General features: G+C 37.0%; 1 protein-coding gene across 1 annotated transcript in view; it reads left to right on the plus strand.

Moving 5' to 3' along the window:
- LOC124545236 (phenoloxidase 2-like) overlaps positions 1-19,835 on the plus strand; it is a 261,009-nt gene that overhangs the window by 87,293 nt on the left and 153,881 nt on the right. The window contains exons 5-6 of the mRNA XM_047124106.1: positions 3,409-3,611; positions 11,570-11,720. Coding sequence (XP_046980062.1) covers positions 3,409-3,611; positions 11,570-11,720 — 354 coding nt within the window. The remainder of the gene's footprint in view (positions 1-3,408; positions 3,612-11,569; positions 11,721-19,835) is intronic.

A 19,835-nucleotide genomic window follows, 5' to 3' on the forward strand; every position in this document is an offset into this window, starting at 1 on the left:
TTGAAATAATAGAGAATTGTGAAGGTGGTTCGATGAGCACTCTGCCAGGCACTTAAACATGACTTGCAGAGTATCCATGTAGATGTAGATGTAATAATTCCAATTCCAAAGAAGGCAGCTGCTGACAAGTGTGACTACTTCCAGATCATCAGTTTAATACTTCTTGGTTCCAAAGTATGGCACGAATTATTTACAGTGGAATGGAAAAACTGGTAGAAGTCAATCTCAGGGAAGATCAGTTTGACTTCTGGAGAAATGTAGAAGCACATGAGGTAATACTGACCCTATATTTTATTCTAAAAGAGAGACTGAAGAAAGTTGTACGTACATTTACAGCATTTGTAGACTGAGATAAAGCTTTTGACAATGAAGGGAAAAGCTCCTTGAAATTTTGAAGATAACAGGGTGTAAAATACAGGGAATGAAAGATCAATTATAATTTGTACATAAACCTGACAGCAGTTATAAGAGTCATGTGACATGAAAGGGAAGCACATGCCCGCACACCCATCGTCGTCGCGACTGCACAGATTATGATATCGCTTTACCGTTTCCCCCTGGCAGCGGAGCTGATCTCTAAAGTTGGTGTATATATGGTCCCAGCTAGTTAAAAACCATTCCTTGCCTTGTTGCTCAGGCATAAAACATCTCTGAATCACATTGTGAATCTAATTGTGTGAACTTGCAGTTGAAAATTGATCTCATTTTTTATTTCCTGAGATATTGTATACACTTTCAACTATGACAGATGCAAAGACAGTGCTTTTATTTATTACTCAGGAATAACATAGCAGTCGAGTTCCAGTCTATTTTTTCTAATTTTTGTTTCCCAAATAATTTGATTTAGTTATCTTCGTAGCCAACATGCCTTTGTTAAATCCTATTATCTGTCTGTAACAGGTTGATCAGCTTTTCTCAATAACCCTTGAATATCCACAGATATAATTGTCTATGTACTAGCTGATTTTGGGGGATTTAGAAAACACGGGGAAAGTCTCGTATATATTCAGTTTTATTGACACAATTCACTTCTTAAATTAATGAGAGATGGCACTGGGGAATCAATGAAGAAGGAATTGATCCTAGTATCTATCGTCTCGGTATAATAACAGTCAGTCTGTACCACATTCCTTCACATTCCCATCAACAAAGATATGATTTCCCATGAAACTGTCCTTCACCATTAATATCTGATAAATCATAAATGTGTCTCGGGCTTTACAATGTCTAAGCTTCTTAATTCTCTTGACATGATATTAATGGTAAGTTTGAGTTCTTTCAATGTCTGTTCAGCACAAATTTAGTCTTTTCACGGGTGCTATATCTCACATCTCGTTTATTAGCAGAATCGCCTTGACAAAACGATTGGCAAAGATATTAGTATTATAAGGTCCAACTATTTTCTGTCCCAATACCTCAAAATAATCTATTATCCACCACTCCAGTGTCTGAACCAGTCATCAAAATGATATTTAATTGAGCTTATAATCCCTAATTTCTGACTACCATGGAAGACTGCAAACATGCGTCATTGAAAACAAAGACTCAATTGAGCTAACAATGCTGCGCATTGGTTTATATATTATATTCAAAACAAAACACAGCTCCATTATGTCTTGCTTGGATTCCCTTTGTACTACTTTGAATTACTCTATTTCAAATATCTACACTTTGTAAAATTTTAACTAACTATTACTTCAAAATACATCTAACGTTTTTTGGCTCTTGGGTCATTTCGTATTACAGAATTTAATCTAATATTCATTTCTGAGTACTCACTCTTTAAAGAGTGGTTACAAGTAGTAAAATAGAAGGGAGTGAGACAGATTTTGTAGCCTATCTCTGGTGCTTTTCAATACATACATTAGGCAAGCAGTAAAGGAAACCAAAGAGAAATTTGGAAAGGGCGCTAAAGATGAGGGACAAGAAATAAAAAAAGTAAAACAAAAATAATGAGATGGTATCAAATTCAATCAGGCAAAGCTGAGATTAGATTAGGAAATGAGACAGTAAAAGTAGTAGATTACTTTTGCTATTTGAGCAGCAAAATAATAAACATTGGCAGAGATGATATAAAATGCAGACTGGCAGTAGCAATAAAAGCATTTCTGGAAAAGAAGTATTTGTTAACATTTAATATAAATTTAAGTATTAAGAAATCTTTTCTTGTTGTATTTGTCTGGAGTATCACTTTACATGGAAGAGAAATGTGGATAATAAGCACCTCAAACAAGAAGAGAATAGAAGCTTTTGAAAGGCCATGCTGTAACAGAATGCTGAAGATATTTGTGTTGATCAAATAACTAATGAGAAATTACTAAATCAAACTGGGACAAAAGAAATTTATAGCACAACTTGATTAAAAGAAGGGATCAAGGAATAGTCAATTTGGCAATGGAGGGAAGTGTGTGAATTAAAAATTGCAGAGAAAAATTCCATGGTATCTATGAAGTTGTTAAAATACTTTGTTTTCTCAGTCTCTGGATGTATAGAGCTGGCACATTTTTATCCCCCCCCTAATTACAGAAGTTCTTCAAACTCATGTGGATGCAAAAATGCTTTCACTTGTATTCTGTCACTAGGACAATATTTTGTTGATGTGGATCAATTAAAACAACTTTTTAATGCATTAACTGAGTGTTTGAATCACATGGATGAATTTCAAATAAAATAGTGTTTTATATAGAACTGAAAAATGGAGAAAAACAACTATGCTGTAAATTGGAACAGAACTATGTGATGCAGGTTTTTTACTAACGTCCAGAAACCATTGAATCACTGACTTACGACGAAGTACACCACTAAAAAGTGCATATGTTTACAAAAGCTACAATATTTTGCGAATGGTAGCTCAGCAATGTCTCTACAAGATTTAATCCCTCTCCTCATATGTCTACTTTCCTTGAAGTCCAATTGTCTTTTCCCTAAAATTAATCTTTGTCCTTTATTCTCTCCCCACACACATGGAGCTGACATTGTGTGGTAGTTATTCTTTGTACAAGGGCTACAGCCTTCATACATCACATTCTGGTAATGACAATTTTTGCACATAGTTTTCTATGAAGTGTGGTCTGTGAGATGTAACCAAATAATATGTCAAAAAGTTTTTGTTGTGTTACTGTAGCTTGTGGTTTGTTAATGGAACACATACTCAATTTTAGTATCACAGGTTTTAAAGTGTTTGTAATAATATTTGTTGTACATTTTTGTGATTAAGTAGTAAAACATAACTTTATAACTTAATCAGCTACATACTGTAAAGTAGAGAGAAATGTAAAATTGATTTCATATGAAGAACTTTCAGATAGTGTACAGTCATTTCGTATTAGCAAGTTGTCACACACTAAATAATACAGCTTTATTTACTACTTGAAAATTGGTAAACTTGTTTTTTATCTTGACATCTAGCTGCCAATAGTAATTCCACGAGACTACACAGCTTCTGATCTCGAACCAGAACACCGTGTTGCATATTTCCGAGAAGACATTGGTGTTAATTTATTTCACTGGCAATGGCACCTTTACTATCCATTCTCTGGCTTACGATCTATTGTCAATAAAAATCGGCGGGGTGAGCTCTTCTACTACTTGCATCAGCAGATTATTGCAAGGTTTGTGCTATTGGCTAATTTCATTACACTGCAAATGAAAAGATATTTTTTCAGTTATTTTTCTTATAGTACATATATTGTAAGTTTTCACATAAATGTGTAAACATAAATTAAAGGGCTTTAAGGAAAAGATGTAAACTTTTGCTTGTTGTTGGATAAAATTGACAAAAATGTTGTGATACTCCTATGCCTGGTCTGATGTTGGCTGGTTCAGACTACAGTAATAGAAAGAATTTGAGTCCCTAACATTTGTCCAGCAAGATAAAATACAAGGTTTGGTTATAGTTTTATGTAGACAGTGTAGCCACTGCAGTTAAGATCAGCAAGACAGCGATGCATGATTCTAATTACTGTATTGGGTACAAACTTGAAGCTCAAATGTTTTTCTACGTGACCATAAGGTGCTGCTGATGGTTGTTTGTCTGTTGTGTAGACACAGGGAAGAATGAAACAGTTACTGTGTATTTCACATTGTCATCTTACGTAGTAACAGCAATTTTAATATTTTTCACCCTTAGATTTTAGTGCTGAAGCACGAAAAACCAGAAAGATTAAGCATAACATTAACCCATTAAGTACCAGTGTCCTATTTTGAGGACAGAGCACATATTTATTTATGAATACACACTAAATTATTAATTTGCAACTATTACTGTTCTACATCATTTGTTGATGCTTCTTATAACAAATGTATGCTTACAGGAAATTAAAAGCAATAAATCCTACCATTAATTGATTATTGAATACTAAGGCACACTTTTTGTTATTATGGGTATTTACCTCATCGACAATATAGAAATATTTGAAATATGTGGCAAAGATCTTTTTGTGATTATTTATAGTCAACAATGTGTCTTTTAAACTACTTGCATTGTTAGCTCAATTGGAGTTATATTCATTGTTTTCCTGTGTTATAAAATTTGGTGTACTTGAAATAGGACACTGGGACTTGTTGTTATCATTTCAGTTATCTGTATTGCTGCACATTCGAATATGAATCTCTGCTACTGTTGATGTATTTTCTTTTTAGAACGTGGTAATTTTACCAGATTTTGTTGCTGAGGTAAGTTACAGCATATTATGTAAGTATGAATATGTTACCCATTAGTAAATAATACAGTTCCAGATGGACAGAGGTATTTACACATTCCCTTTTCTGTAGTTTGTGCTAATGTATTATTCTTTCATTTCACTTTATTTTATTACATTTCATTTCATTTCATTTTATATAGATTATAATGGCCTCCAGACGAGACAGCTACCTCACTAACGAAGAAATAGAAGAAATAATAAACAGTGAATGCATTCCATAATGCGGTGTCAGATGAACAGGACCATATTGATATCACCATATGTCGTCCTGAAGTAGACTGTATGACCGACGAAGGAGAAGGTCCAGACGATGTTACTGGAACCATGGAAGTCTCAGATGTGCCAGGGGCTATTGAATTACATTATGTTGCATCAGAGAATAACGAAGAAACTGTATGTAAAACTTCACTGCCAAGTACATCCGAAGTTTCCAGAAGTAAATCGAAGAAGAGACGTCTTACTGATGAAAAAAGCAATTGGAAAAAGACACCTCCAGTTTATACAAAGCTGTCTCAAACTAGTGAGCATGACATCAGCACAAAGAGAGAAGAATTGAAGGAACAACTTTCTTCCTTGAATCCGAAGGAGATGCTCACAGTTGAAGAAGTGAAGGTCTTTGTCAGATTTCTTCTTTTTGCTGGCTACCATAAGCTCCCTGCTGAGAAGCTATACTGGTCTGAAGTTGAAGATGTTGGCATATCAATTATAAAGACAGCTATGTCGAGGAATAAATATCAGAAGTTGAAAACATTGCTTCATTTTCAAGACAATGACTCAGCCAATGAAAACAAATATGATCGCGGATTCAAAATTAGACCTTTCTTGAAAATGATAAATGAATCTTTTCAAAAATTTGGAATATTTGAGGAAAATTTGTCAATTGACAAAATGATAGTCAAATACTTTGGACAAAGTAGGCTGAAACAGTTTATCTGAGGCAAGCCTATTAGATTTGGCTATAAGTTGTGGTCTCTTTGTGGAGCAAATGGCTACTATTTCAAATTTGATTTATACTGTGGAAAGGATCCAGAAGATATTGCAAGGGATGACCTACTATTGGGATCAAGAGTAGTCCTAAACATGCTGGACTGCATTGAAAAACCCGAGAATCATTGTGTGTACTTTGACAATTCCTTTACTAGTAGAGATCTGATTCATCTGAGAAATTTGGGTTTTCGAGCAACTGGAACTGTCAGAGAGAATCGAGTTGGTGACTGTCCACTACTGAGCAGCAATGAACTGAAAAAGACAGTTCAAGGAAACTGTGACTATCAGTTTGACAGGAATGATTATTTGTTCGATGGCACGACAACAGGTGCTTTACAATTGATACAAATTTTGAGAAAGTTGAACCTTTGGGAGCAGCTACTCGGTGCAGTAGACGAACAAGTAAGAAGACACAAGTGCAACAACCTACCATTTTGAAGTCGTATGACACGTACACGTACACGGGAGGTGTTGACCACCATGACTGGTTAGTTGGAAAATATGGGACAGTAATTAGAGGAAAAAAATGGTTCTGGGTCCTATTTACACATATGCTGGAAATGGCCCTTGTAAATGCCTGGCTCTTCTACAGACTAGTACATGGGAAAAATGCACTGGCTTTACTGGATTTCAGATATGCTGTTACAGTTACATACCCGAAATTGGTCACTGGAAGACCGAATATTGGATGTCCAGTGGAATACCCATCAAGTCACTTGAGAGTGATACCAGACATCAGGTTTGATGGAATTGGTCATATGATTGACAAAAGAAGCACGCAAAGAAGATGTGTAAGAGCTAAATGCAATGGGAAACCAAAAACATATTGTGTTAAATGCCATGTAACACTGTGTGTGAAGTGTTTTGTACCATTTCACAAGAAATAAATAGTCTTAACTATTTGAATACAGTTAAGTATGCTATACGATACTGTTCGATCCTAGTGTCCTATTTTGAGGACGGCCATTAAACCAGCATGTATAAATATTCTTTGGCTATTTTTGTACTTATTGTGGTTCATACACTATGTACATTATAATTAAGGAATAAAAAATTCAATTTAAAAGTTCAATTAAAAAAAATAATTTGAGACTTAATGAGTTAATGAATACCTTTACAGTAAGCTCTTTCATTATACATTTGTAACATGGGATATAAGAATGGTTGTTGATGAAATACAGCTACAAACAACCACTCTTGTGGACATAGCTTGATGTGTGTGTCTATGTGAGGGGTAGGAGGGAGGGGGTGGGGTGTCATTCACAGATGAGTTTACATCATTGTGTCATTCTTTTACTCTATTGTACTGAACCAGCTCCAAAATACAAAATTAAAAATACTCCAGTAAATGGAGAAAAGTAAAAATGTTTTACCATACTTGGTTTTACCATACCAATGGTCTCACTGAAGCCTTCACAGACCATAATTATCCTCCCAACCTTGTACAAAAGCAAATCTCCCGTGCCTTATCTTTCCAGTCTCCCACCACCTTCCAAAGCCCCATCATCCGTCCACAGAGGAGCATTCCCCTCGTAACTCAGCAGCACCCATGACTGGAGCAACTGAATTACATTCTCCACCACGGTTTTGACCACCTCTCATCGTGCCCTGAAATGAGAAATGTCCTGCCCACTATCCTTCCTACCCCTCCCACAGTGATATTCTGCCATCCACCGAGCCTACACGATGTACTTGTCCATCCTTACACAACCCCTGCTTCCAACCCCTTAACTCAAGCCCATACCCTCCAATAGACCTAGATGCAAGATCTGTCCCAACACCCTTCCACCACCACCTACTCCAGTCCGGTCACAAACATCACTTATCCAGTCAAAGGCGAGGCTACCTGTGAAACCAGTCATGTGATCTACAAGCTAAGCTGCAACCACCATGCTGCATTCTATGTGGACATGACAACCAACAAGCTGTCTGTCCGCATGAAGGGCCACTGACAAACTGTGGCCAAGAAACAAGTGGACCACCCTGTTGCTGAACAAGCTGTCAAACATTATATCCTTCATTTCAATGAATGCTCCACAGCCTGTGCCACATGGATCCTTCCCACCAATATCAGCTTTTCTGAATTGTGCAGGTGGGATCTTTCCCTGCAATACGTCCTACGTTCCCATAACCCTCCTGCCTTCAACCTTCTTTAGTCACTGTCCTCACCCATCCACCCCCTTCCCTGTTCCAATTCCAGCACTAAACAGCCGTCATTCCACCATCACACCAAGTCTTTTTACTTCTCTCCTTTTCTGCTCTTTCCCCCTCCCCCCCACCCCACCTTTCCCCAGCCCTCCGTCTAACCTGCAGCGCTTCACTGTCCGCCACCTAACCATACTATCCCTGTCTGTCATCTAAGGCCTTACTGGCTGCAAGCTTTACTTGTGACAGTCTTTTTGTTGTGCCTATCTGTGACTCAGCATCTCTGCTATAGGGTGAGTGGCAACTTTCCGTATCATAATACTGTTACATTCCATCCTGGATTTTCCGTTGTTTGATTTTTACTATACTTTTAAATTAATCTTTGTTATCTATCTGGCATTTCTAATTATTAGATACAAAATGAGAAATCTTTGTATTAACATCAGTCATCCCGGATCTGCACTAAAGTATATTTTAGTAAAGGATACAAAGGTAATTACAAATAATGGTACCACAATGCTAGAAATATTTATTCATTGTGAATTGTTACATATTCTTAACAACAAATTATTCTTAAGAACAAATTTAGCAACAAATTTAAAATTACTGATTCTTCAAACAGTAGTCTACAAGACAGTTCTCAAGGAACCCTGTATTTCTTTGTTAAAAATTATTTTTGAGAAATTATGATTCTATGACATGCTATTTAAAGAAAATAAGCAAAGTACACTGCTTTCCACTGAAATTGCAACACATTGAAAGCTGGCAAATAATGAAATTTTACTTGTTGTTGCATTGAGATATTCAATATGCTTATTCCATCTGATGTTACTCTGCAGCCAAAGTCCTAAAAATTTGGTTTCAGTATTGTTATCAACTGGTTCGTCATTGATAGAGACTGATGGGATAAACATATCCTTGTTAGGAACATTGTGGAATTTTAGAGCAATGGTTTTCTTACTGTTTATTACAAGCTGATTACTCTGTGCCCAGCTGCTAAGTTGTTTCGTGACCGTGTTTACTGTCTGCTGTAACTGTTCATTGTCAGTTCATGATAGTCAGTGTTCAGACAGTCCCAGGTTCTCCAGACATCGTTGCACTGTCTGGACGGAAACTTGCCATGCTGCAAATGAGCCCATTTCCTGATGCAATCTGTGTGACATGGTTGTATGATTCTGCAAAGCTGAGTGAGCATTATATCTGTCCTCTTGGGTGCAAGTTGAGTTGGGCCATTAAGATACTGCACGACATTGAGTATGTTGATTCTATGTCTGCATGGCACTGAATATACTGATTCCATATTCCCTTGACTGTTGTAGGATACTGACCTGTGTTGTGGTCAGCAATATTGCAGAACAAAAAATCACACTTGCGACAGAGCACAATTCTGCTGCTGACTAATTGCAATGTGTGCTGGTAGATTATTCTCCTTCTTACACAAGACATTAACACAGTCTTCTCACAAAAAACCAACATTCAGATGAATTATGGATGAACTGCATAACCTTTCCTTACACAAAGACTATAAATGGTGTTAGTTGTACCTACATTGTGCAGTTATGCTGAATTGCTAACTATTTGCATATCCAAGTATCCATTGCACTTCATGCCAGTTTGACATGTGTTTGCATTATTTTACAATTTTAATGACCAGCAATGTACTGGGTTGTTTATCTCAAATGCTTCCATTTATACAGGGTGAACATTAACAAAACTGATGAACTGCAGGAATTGGTTCCTGACTGAAAATGGAGGAAAAAATGTCCTATGACCACGAGTCCAGCAATGGATGGTGTGTGTGCAATGGCAGTAAATTGTCCCTGAATACAGCACAGAGCTGCTTCGCATCCACATTCAACAGATTTCCAAGGTGGTCTCTGTGGGATGCAATACGTGCATTCAGATGTCACATTGTGGATTGCCGCACTCATTTGCACTTTTCAGCCTCTCTCTGAATAGCATCACAGGGGTCATGAACACATTGTTGAAGGGTCTGCACATCAGGAACTGGTTCAGCACACACATCACTTTTCAGATTCCCCCAGAGGTAAAATCCAGTGACCTAGCAGTCCTTGTTACAGTGCCTTTATGAGCTATCTAATGTCCTGAGGAAGATGCTGTTGAGGTGTCAGCAAACTGTAATGTGGAAGTGGGGTGGTGCCTCATCAAGCAGAAGTCACATAACCTGTTGTATTGCTAAAGGCTCATTCGCAAGCAGCTTAGGCAGAGTATTCTGCAGAAAGTCCAGGTATGTTCCTCTGTTGAGGTGTTCAGGAATAATAACTGGTCCAAGTATGTAGACACCAGGAATCCCTACCCACACTTGATGCTGATGAGATGCCTCAACCATTCCCTGAAGATTGTCTGTAGCCCACAGATGACAATTATGCAGATTGGTGATGACAGTTCTCGTAAAGGTTTCTTTCTCAGTAAAGAGGACTGATGACAAAAATCTCATTATAGTGATGGTCTGATGCAAAAACCTGCATCATAATCCTTTCTGTAGAGGGAAATATGCTGCTGATAATTCTTGTATTTGTTACAGGTGATAGTGATAGTAGCGGTTGTCATGCATGATACACATAATCATACTTTGGCTTACACCATGTTGGCAGGCCATTCGCCTGGAGCTTGTACTCAGGTTTGTGTCATATCCTGTAGAAACTGGTCCACCAAATCTGGTGTATGCACAGTCAGCCACCTTCCTGTGTGTTTGTCTGTCTGAAGGACCCATGATCACACAAATGCCCAAATAGGGCTCAAAATGTTGTGTGATGTGGTTGATGTCTGTAAGGTTACTTGTGTTGGTACAGCCATGCTGCCTGTCGACCATTACTTCTGATTGGCCACACAAAAACATCATTTTGGCTCGTTCGTGACATAAATACCAGTACATTCTGCTGTTTACAGAATGCTGCGCCAATCACACCAGCTGAAACACACAAGGAATGGCCAGAGGAACTTTCATTCATCAGCACCGTCTATCATGGCAATTTTGCATTTCTGGACACTTGTTCATAGGACACTCTTTTCCCATTTCCAGTCAGGAATCTGTCCCTACAGTTTGCCAATTTTATTAATCTTCATCCTATATAAAGTGCAAAATTGGATGCACTAAACTGTTCGACATGCGCCATATTGTGTGTATTTTTTTATGCCTTGCTCTTTTTCAATTTAAGTCCTCATCAGCTCTGGGTCACACACTAAATCTATCATTTCTAAACTTTTATTTTCACTCACTCCTTGCCTGTGAAGCTTATTCCTCTGTGCCACACTAATTTGTATGCAGTTTTTTCTATCCTGCATCTAATTTTAAATTATATGCATCTTGCATACTTTCTTTCTCTAATGGTCATACTGTTTTCACTTGTTTGCTGCATATTTTTATTACATTTGTGTGTATTTTAATTATGGTCATATATGTACCACACATACCTCTATGTTTTCTGTCAGTGAAAGCCCCTTGGACAATTTAGGTATTACTTTTTTGATATCATTCTTTGCCACTGTGCATGCAGGTATTTCTTTTCTTGTACATAACAAATTAGCTATAGTTTAACAGTCCATACATTCCTAATACTCAAATACCTTGACAAATGAACCTCTCATTGTAATACTGTGTATCAAAAAGTATCCTTCATTGTAGTCAACTAACTTTTACAAACTATTTTTGTCATATTACAATGCAGCACGTAATCTTTTACCTTTTAACTTATGTATTTTCACCTGTACAGGTACAACTTTGAACGACTCAGCAATAGGCTTGCTCGTGTGAGACGTCTGTCGAACTGGCGTGAACCGGTAGAGGAGGGTTACTTCCCAAAACTTGACAATATTGTAGCAAGCAGAGTCTGGCCACCACGACATGCATTTGCCAACTTAAGAGTAAGAACTTGCCTTCATATTTAGCAGTTAACATACTAACTCACATGTTCCAAAGATAAAATTTGTTGTTCTGTATGCTATGAAACATGTCATTTGTATGAGAGTTACATACGTGATAGTGATCAAAAACTTAACTGTGGAACTGAAAAAGTTGCTGAGAAGAAACACACTTAATCTTGTTTTAAAAATATTTTTCCTGTCTGCTTAGGATCACATTTTCCTGATTATTTTTAGCTATGTACTTCACTCCATTCAGAGTCCAAGACTTGTGTTGCACAATTCCCCATCGACTTTTACATGTAGACCATTATTGATAGTGGTACCAATAAGATATTAATATTTTACTTCCTTTTTTACAAAAACTTGAAAAGTTCTAATGTGACTACTTATCCCGATAGTTACTTTTTACTATTCTTACATCCTGCATGTTCACCACTCAACTATAGTAAATGCAGGCAAACAAATTATCTATTTACAGAATTACAAAACTTTATAAGGCCCAGGTGTTTCTGTAAGGAACCTCATGATATAAATAAAAGTATTCTATGCTGTAATTAAATTTTCTTCAGAAGTTACACAATTTGTACAAAAGACCATAATAACACTATATAATCACTCTTTTATTCATTAATTGTGTTCTGGACATTCCATAATAAAAGAGAGTTGTCAGGCACGTGCAATTTGACAAGATACATGAACAAACATAAGCATAAAATCAGAAACATGTTTCCAATACAGTGGAACATATTGTAGTTGGCAATCAGTGAATGTGTGTCCACCCATATTAGTTGGACTTGTCATCCAGACACTGTGTTGTAAAACTGTAAACATTTCACTTAAAATTGCTGTTTCTTTGGCACTACAAAACTACAATAAATGCAAATATATATTTTTACAGTCACATTGCAATGGAAAATGATAAACAGAAACAAAAGACTAACCATCAAATTTCACAAAGTACACCCTCCACAGTGACAACACTGAGCTTTATCTTTTGGAAGTGCACTCTACAACCAGAATGTAGCTAATTGGAATGGCTGATGGCGCTGCGAGGTTTGCTGACTGCAGCTGGTTGTTTACTTCAAGTTGATGTGGTTCTTCTTTTATCCATATTCTCTCTATCCAGAGAGACTGAAATGTGCCATTGTTAAATACCTCTTTAACAAAGGTTATAGGAGAGATGTTGGCAACTGCCAGTCTGTTTCACTATTGATATCATTTTTCAAAATTCTTGACGTTGGTTGGTTAGTTTCATGTTCCATGGATCATCTGCATGATAAACTGTAACAATGAGAAATGAGTCATTTTACATTCACATTGCAAATTAATTTGTAAATATGGCTACATGCTGAACATTAATAAGTTTTTTGTTTGTTGTTATTATTATTAAATACACAGATGTGAGTAGTAATTCCTACCCATCACCTTTCACATGTTACAATAGTAGAAATTCTATGGAGTAGAAGAAGTTGTTTAGGATAAACTTTTTCAGTTTTCTTTCAAAGTTTACTTTCCCATCTTTCACACTTTTTTTATCACTGGGTAAGTTATCAAAAATTTTAGTTGCAGTGTTGTGCACTCCTTTCTGTGCTGAAGAAAATCTTAAAAAGGAGTAATGAATGTCATTTTTTCTTCTAATTGTAATTATGTACATTATTGTTCCTTTTGAACTGCAGTAGATTATTTATGAGAAACTTCATGAGGAAATAAATATACCATGAAACACTAGTCAGAATGCCCATCTCTTTCAACAGATGGTTAGAAGGTGACCATGAGTCAGCACCACATATTATTCTTAGAGAACATTTTTGACCAAAAAGACTTCCTTTCTTAAAGATGAGTTGGCCCAGAAAATTACTTCATGTAATATTACTGAATGAAGATATACAGAATATGTCAATTTACTGATTTGTCTCTCTCCAAGATTTGCAAAGATTCCAAGTACAAATGTTAATGAACAAAGTTGTTTTAGGAGTTAAAAAATGTGCGTCTTCCAGTTTAAGTTGTTATCAAGTGTCACATAGAAGAAGGTGTCATTAGATGAATGACAAACACTGATTTCACTTAACGAAAGTTTATTCAGCATTTCCACTTACAAGAGTGTGGAGCGAACAACACATACAGTATATATACAACTACAGAACATTCCAGTACAATGATTCTTGACATTTGTGGATAATTCTAGAATGTACTCAAACTGAATATAGAAATTAAAATTGTACAGTCTAGGCGAGTTTTGAACTTAGGACCCTCCACGCAACAATTTAGTACCATAACCACTACACTACAGTGCTACTCAGCTTCTTATGCAACAATATGTGCACTTAAGAATTTTGAAGTTTTCATCTTATTTACTATTTCCTCATTATGTGTTACGTGTATCATTGGTGTAGTACTCCTAGATGTGCAGAACTGAAATATATTGCCTTTTTATAATCAAGAGTGAGACCATTTGCAGAAAACCAGTCAATGATACTTTTAAGAACCTTGTTTACAATTTCCTCTGTGGTTTGTGTATGACTCGATTGATTACAATACTAGTGTCATAAGCAAAAAGAACTAATTCTGCTTGCTGTACATTAGACACAAGATAATTTACATATATGAGAAACAATAGCAGACCTAAGATTGAACACTGGGGAACTCAACACGTGATTACTTCCCAGTCAGGAAAATGTCTCTAGACAACATTGGCAGAATTACCAAGTACAACTTTCTGAATTCCTTTGGTTAGATATGACATTATATGGCATATGGCCATACCATCACTCCCATAAATCTTCAGTTTATCTAGAAGAATATTAGATTCATACAGTCAAATATCACAAATAGCTTACAGAAAATACAAACTGCCTCTATTACACTATTTAACACCTGTAATATTTGCTGACTGTACATGTAAATGAGATTCTTAGTAGAGCAACTCTTGTGAAATCCAAACTGTGAATTTCTAAGGATAATAATGTTGCTAGGATGAGATACTAATCTAGAATACGCCACTTCCTCAAAAATTTTGGAAAATGATGTCAGTAGAGAAACAGGTTAGTTGTTATTGATATCTCTCCTACAGCCTTTCTTATGGAGGGTTTTAACAATGCCATATTTCAATCTCTCTAGAAACATCCCTTGAGTAAGTAAGACATTAAATATTTCAGATAAGACAGGGTTTGTTATATGGGAACAAATCTTTAGCACTCTGTTGGAAACACCATCAAATCTAGATGAGCTTTTATTTTTGAGAGTATATATAATTTTCTTAATTTCAGAGGTAGAAGTTGGTGACACATTTGTATGACCAAATTTTATGTGAGTTGCTTGTTCAACATACTGCTGTACTTTTTATCTTGAACTGTTTGTCACTAGATTTTCCACAGTATTTAATAAATGATCATAAGTGCATTTGCTATCTGTGACTCACCATTTATAGCTCTTCCATGTAAGTCAGAAGTGATGTTCCCTGTTCTTTGGCTGTTTATCCAGTCTCTCATATCACCAACGTCTGTTGTGAGAATAACTGATTTCTGACATAATGTGCATGCTCCTTAGATTTGTAATAACTTTTCTTAATAATTTTGAGTAGTTTTTGCCAACAGATAAAATTCCCTTTTCCTTTCACAAGATACTTTATCCCTCTAGTGATCCATAGTTTTTTACATGGCCATTTGTTGTACTTTCTGATTAGTTTATGAGGAAAGTTATTTTCAAACACTGTGTGAACTTATCATGGAACAGATTAAATTTTATGTCAGCATTTTCTTCATTTTAAATTTCATCACAGGTCATCTCTTGTAAACTATTCTTAAAAACACTTGTAATGGAGCCATTAATTATTCCAGCTGATTTCTACTGAGGTTATCTGTACTGCAAGCCACATCTCATTTATTCTAACTGTTCATCATGATCAGAGAGAGCATTTGTTACTGGGTATGTGGTGTTCTTTGAGCCTCATCAAAGCAAAACTTATCTAATACGGTTCTTCTGTTTTTACCATATTTACTTGAATCTAAGCCACACTCGAATCTAAGCTGCACATGAAAAATGAGACTCGAAATCAAGGTATAAAAATTTTCCCGAATCTAAGCCATTGCTATGCGTCAGGCACTCCATCTGTATTTATATGGGTACCCTTCCTTTTTCACATGCTTCATCTAGTTTGAATTGATTGCTTATTTTTCTTTGATCTGATAAGTGCCGTTCTCTTTGTTATAGGTGTTTATGCCACCCTAAGCTGAAAATGCATTACTGTACTGTGTCATGCATTGTTTGTCGCATTCTGATGATGAGTATTTACGACCCGTCGCTGCTGGCGGCATGGCTTGCTTTTGTGCGCACTACCGCCGCTTACAATTAAAAAAAGAGAGGAATCGTCTCATTAGCGAAACAATGGCAAGAGACTGCTATTTGTTGTTACTTACACTGTTGCTTTCTTTGATAATGATCAACAAGAACCAAATAATAGACTGCGTATGATAGAAGATGTTCTGAACAAGAGTTCAGTGAAAATTTTTCTCCTTTTGAAAATCTTTGCAGACGCCTCTTTAGTACATTACATTCTGCACAGAAATTAGAGCCATCTTAGATTTAAAAATCTAGTCAACTGCCATACTTCATTTCTGACTGTATCACTATTAGGCATAAGAATAATACGAATATAAACATGACATGATATGTATATTCTTCCACGTTTGCTGTTGTCTCACTCTAGTTTCGTAGTTTATTAGGGAGACAGGATTTAAATGAGATAGCAGCAAACATGAAAGAATGTATGGCAAAATGTTTATATTCGTATTATTCTTATGGTGAAGAGAATACTGCATGTGATTCACAATTCATAAAAGTTCCTATTAGCAACCATCTCTTCTCACAGGGAGGAAAAAATTCAGAACGTAGAGTTGGCCGTATTGACACACATCCCAAACAGTCTTGCCAGTCGGAGTTTCGTAGTACATTGAAATGCTGCTACATTCAAAGATGAACAATATAGATTTTGTATTTACTTCATTGGATGATGTATGAAAATGCAGTGGTCGGAACTCAGGGCAGAGAAAAATAGCTCGTCTTCCACCTCCTTTTTTTTTTTTTTTAATTTATTTACTGACGCAGAGGTTTTTGCGCCAGTACTTATCTTTGTGCCTGGCAGAACCTACCAACATTTTTCAGAACTTCTGCTTACTTTGCACTCGATTCTAGACCGCAGGTAGTTTTTTGGATTTCAAAAACCGGAAAAAAAAGTGCAGCTTAGATTCGAGTAAATACGGTAACTACCTGTGTTGGAAAGTTAATTACTGAGATGATTGTAGGTTCCAAATAAGGCTTTCAGATCATATTTCCTATCGGAATCCTTTTAAAAAATATACATTGAAATCATCACAGACTATTTATTTTTGAAAGTATTGTTGGAGAAAACGGGCAATCACAATATAATATTTGAAATTCATTATAAAATAGTCTAGATTGCAGGTCATGTTTATTAAAAGGTGACCGGTTCTGATCATCAGATAATCATCATCAGACCATCAACCATGTTGTTGTTGTTTTGGTCTTCGGTCCAGAGACTGGTTTGGTGCAGCTCTCCACGCTACTCTATCCTGTGCAAGCTTCTTCATCTCCCAGTAACTACTGCAACCTACATCCTTCTGAATCTGCAAAGTGTATTCATCTCTTGGTCTCCCTCTATGATTTTTACCCTCCACGCTGCCCTCCAACACTAAATTGGTGATCCCCTGATGTCTAAGAATATGCCCTACCAAACGATCCCTTCTTCTAGTCAAGTTTTGCCACAAATTTCTCTTCTCCCCAATGCTATTCAATACCTCCTCATTAGTTATGTGATCTACCCATCTAATCTTCAGCATGTTTATGTAGCACCACATTTCGAAAGCTTCTATTCTCTTCTTGTCCAAACTATTTATCGTCTATGTTTCACTTCCATACATGGCTACAGTCCATGCAAATACTTTCAGAAACAACTTCCTGACACTTTAATCTATAGTCAGTGTTAACAAATTTCTCTTCTTCAGAAACGCTTTCCTTGCCATTGACAGTCTACAATTTATATCATCTCTACTTCGACCATCATCAGTTATTTTGCTCCCCAAATAGCAAATCTCATCTACTACTTTAAGGATCTTCATTTCCTAATCCAATTCCCTCAGCATCACCCGACTTAATTTGACTACATTCCATTATCCTCGTTTTGCTTTTGTTGATGTTCATCTTATATCCTCCTTTCAAGACACTGTCCATTCCGTTCAGCTGCTCCTCCAAGTCCTTTGCTGTCTCTGACAGAATTATAATGTCATGGTGAACCTCAAAGTTTTTACTTCTTCTCCATGGACTTTAATACCTACTCCAAATTTTTCTTTTGTTTCCTTTACTGCTTGCTCAGTATACAGATTGAAAATCATCGGGGATAGGCTACAACCCCGTCTCACTCCCTTCCCAACCACTGCTTCCTTGTAACTGCCATCTGGTTTCTGTACAAATTGTAGATAGCCTTTCGCTCCCTGTATTTTACCCCTGCCACCTTCAGAATTTGAAAGAGAGTATTCCAGTCAACATTGTCAAAAGCCTTCTCTAAGTCTACAAATGCTAGAAACGTAGGTTTGCCTTTCCTTAATCTATCTTCTAAGATACATCGTAGGGACAGTGTTGCCTCATGTGTTCCAATATTTCTACAGAATCTAAATTGATCTTCCCTGAGGTTGGCTTCTACCAGTGTTTCCATTAGTCTATAAGGAACTCGTGTTAGTATTTTGCAGCCGTGACTTATTAAACTGATAGTTCGGTAATTTTCAAATTTGTCAACACCTGCTTTCTTTGGGATTGGAATTACTATATTCTTCTTGAAGCCTGAGGGTGTTTCACCTGTCTCATACATCTTTCTCACCAGATGGTAGAGTTTTGTCAGGACTGGCTCTCCCAAGGCTGTCAGTAGTTCTAATGGAATGTTGTCTACTCCCGGGGCCTTGTTTCGACTTAGGTCTTTCAGTGCTCTGTCAAACTCTTCATGCAGTATCATATCTCCCATTTCATCTTCATCTACATCCTCTTCCATTTCCATAATATTGTCCTCAAATACATCGCCCTTGTATAGACCCTCCATATACTCCTTCCACCTTTCTGCTTTCCCTTGTTTGCTAAGAACTGGGTTTTCGTCTGAGCTCTTGATATTCATACAAGTGGTTCTCTTTTCTCCAAAGGTCTCTTTAATTTTCCTGTAGGCAGTATCTATCTTACCCCTAGTGAGATACGCCTGTACATCCTTACATTTGTCCTCTAGCCATCCCTGCTTAGCCATTTTGCACTTCCTGTCGATCTCATTTTTGAGACATTTGTATTCCTTTTTGCCTGATTCATTTACTGCATTTTTATAGTTTCTCCTTTCATCATTTAAATTCAATATTTCTTCTGTTACCCAAGGATTTCTATTAGCCCTAGTCTTTTTACCTACTTGATCCTCTGCTGCCTTCACTATTTCATCCCTCAAAGCTACCCATTCTTCTTTTACTGTATTTCTTTCCCCCATTCCTGTCAATCATTCCCTTATGCTCTCCCTGAAGCTCTCTAAAACCTCTGGTTCTGTCACTTTATCCAGGTCCCATCTCCTTAAATTCCCACCTTTTTGTACACTCCTGGAAATTGAAATAAGAACACCGTGAATTCATTGTCCCAGGAAGGGGAAACTTTATTGACACATTCCTGGGGTCAGATACATCACATGATCACAGTGACAGAACCACAGGCACATAGACACAGGCAACAGAGCATGCACAATGTCGGCACTAGTACAGTGTATATCCACCTTTCGCAGCTATGCAGGCTGCTATTCTCCCATGGAGACGATTGTAGAGATGCTGGATGTAGTCCTGTGGAACGGCTTGCCATGCCATTTCCACCTGGCACCTCAGTTGGACTAGCGTTCGTGCTGGACGTGCAGACCGCGTGAGACGACGCTTCATCCAGTCCCAAACATTCTCAATGGGGGACAGATCCGGAGATCTTGCTGGCCAGGGTAGTTGACTTACACCTTCTAGAGCACGTTGGGTGGCACAGGATACATGCGAACGTGCATTGTCCTGTTGGAACAGCAAGTTCCCTTGCCGGTCTAGGAAT

Source organism: Schistocerca americana, chromosome 8 (assembly GCF_021461395.2).
Source record: "Schistocerca americana isolate TAMUIC-IGC-003095 chromosome 8, iqSchAmer2.1, whole genome shotgun sequence".
NCBI lineage: Eukaryota > Metazoa > Arthropoda > Insecta > Orthoptera > Acrididae > Schistocerca > Schistocerca americana.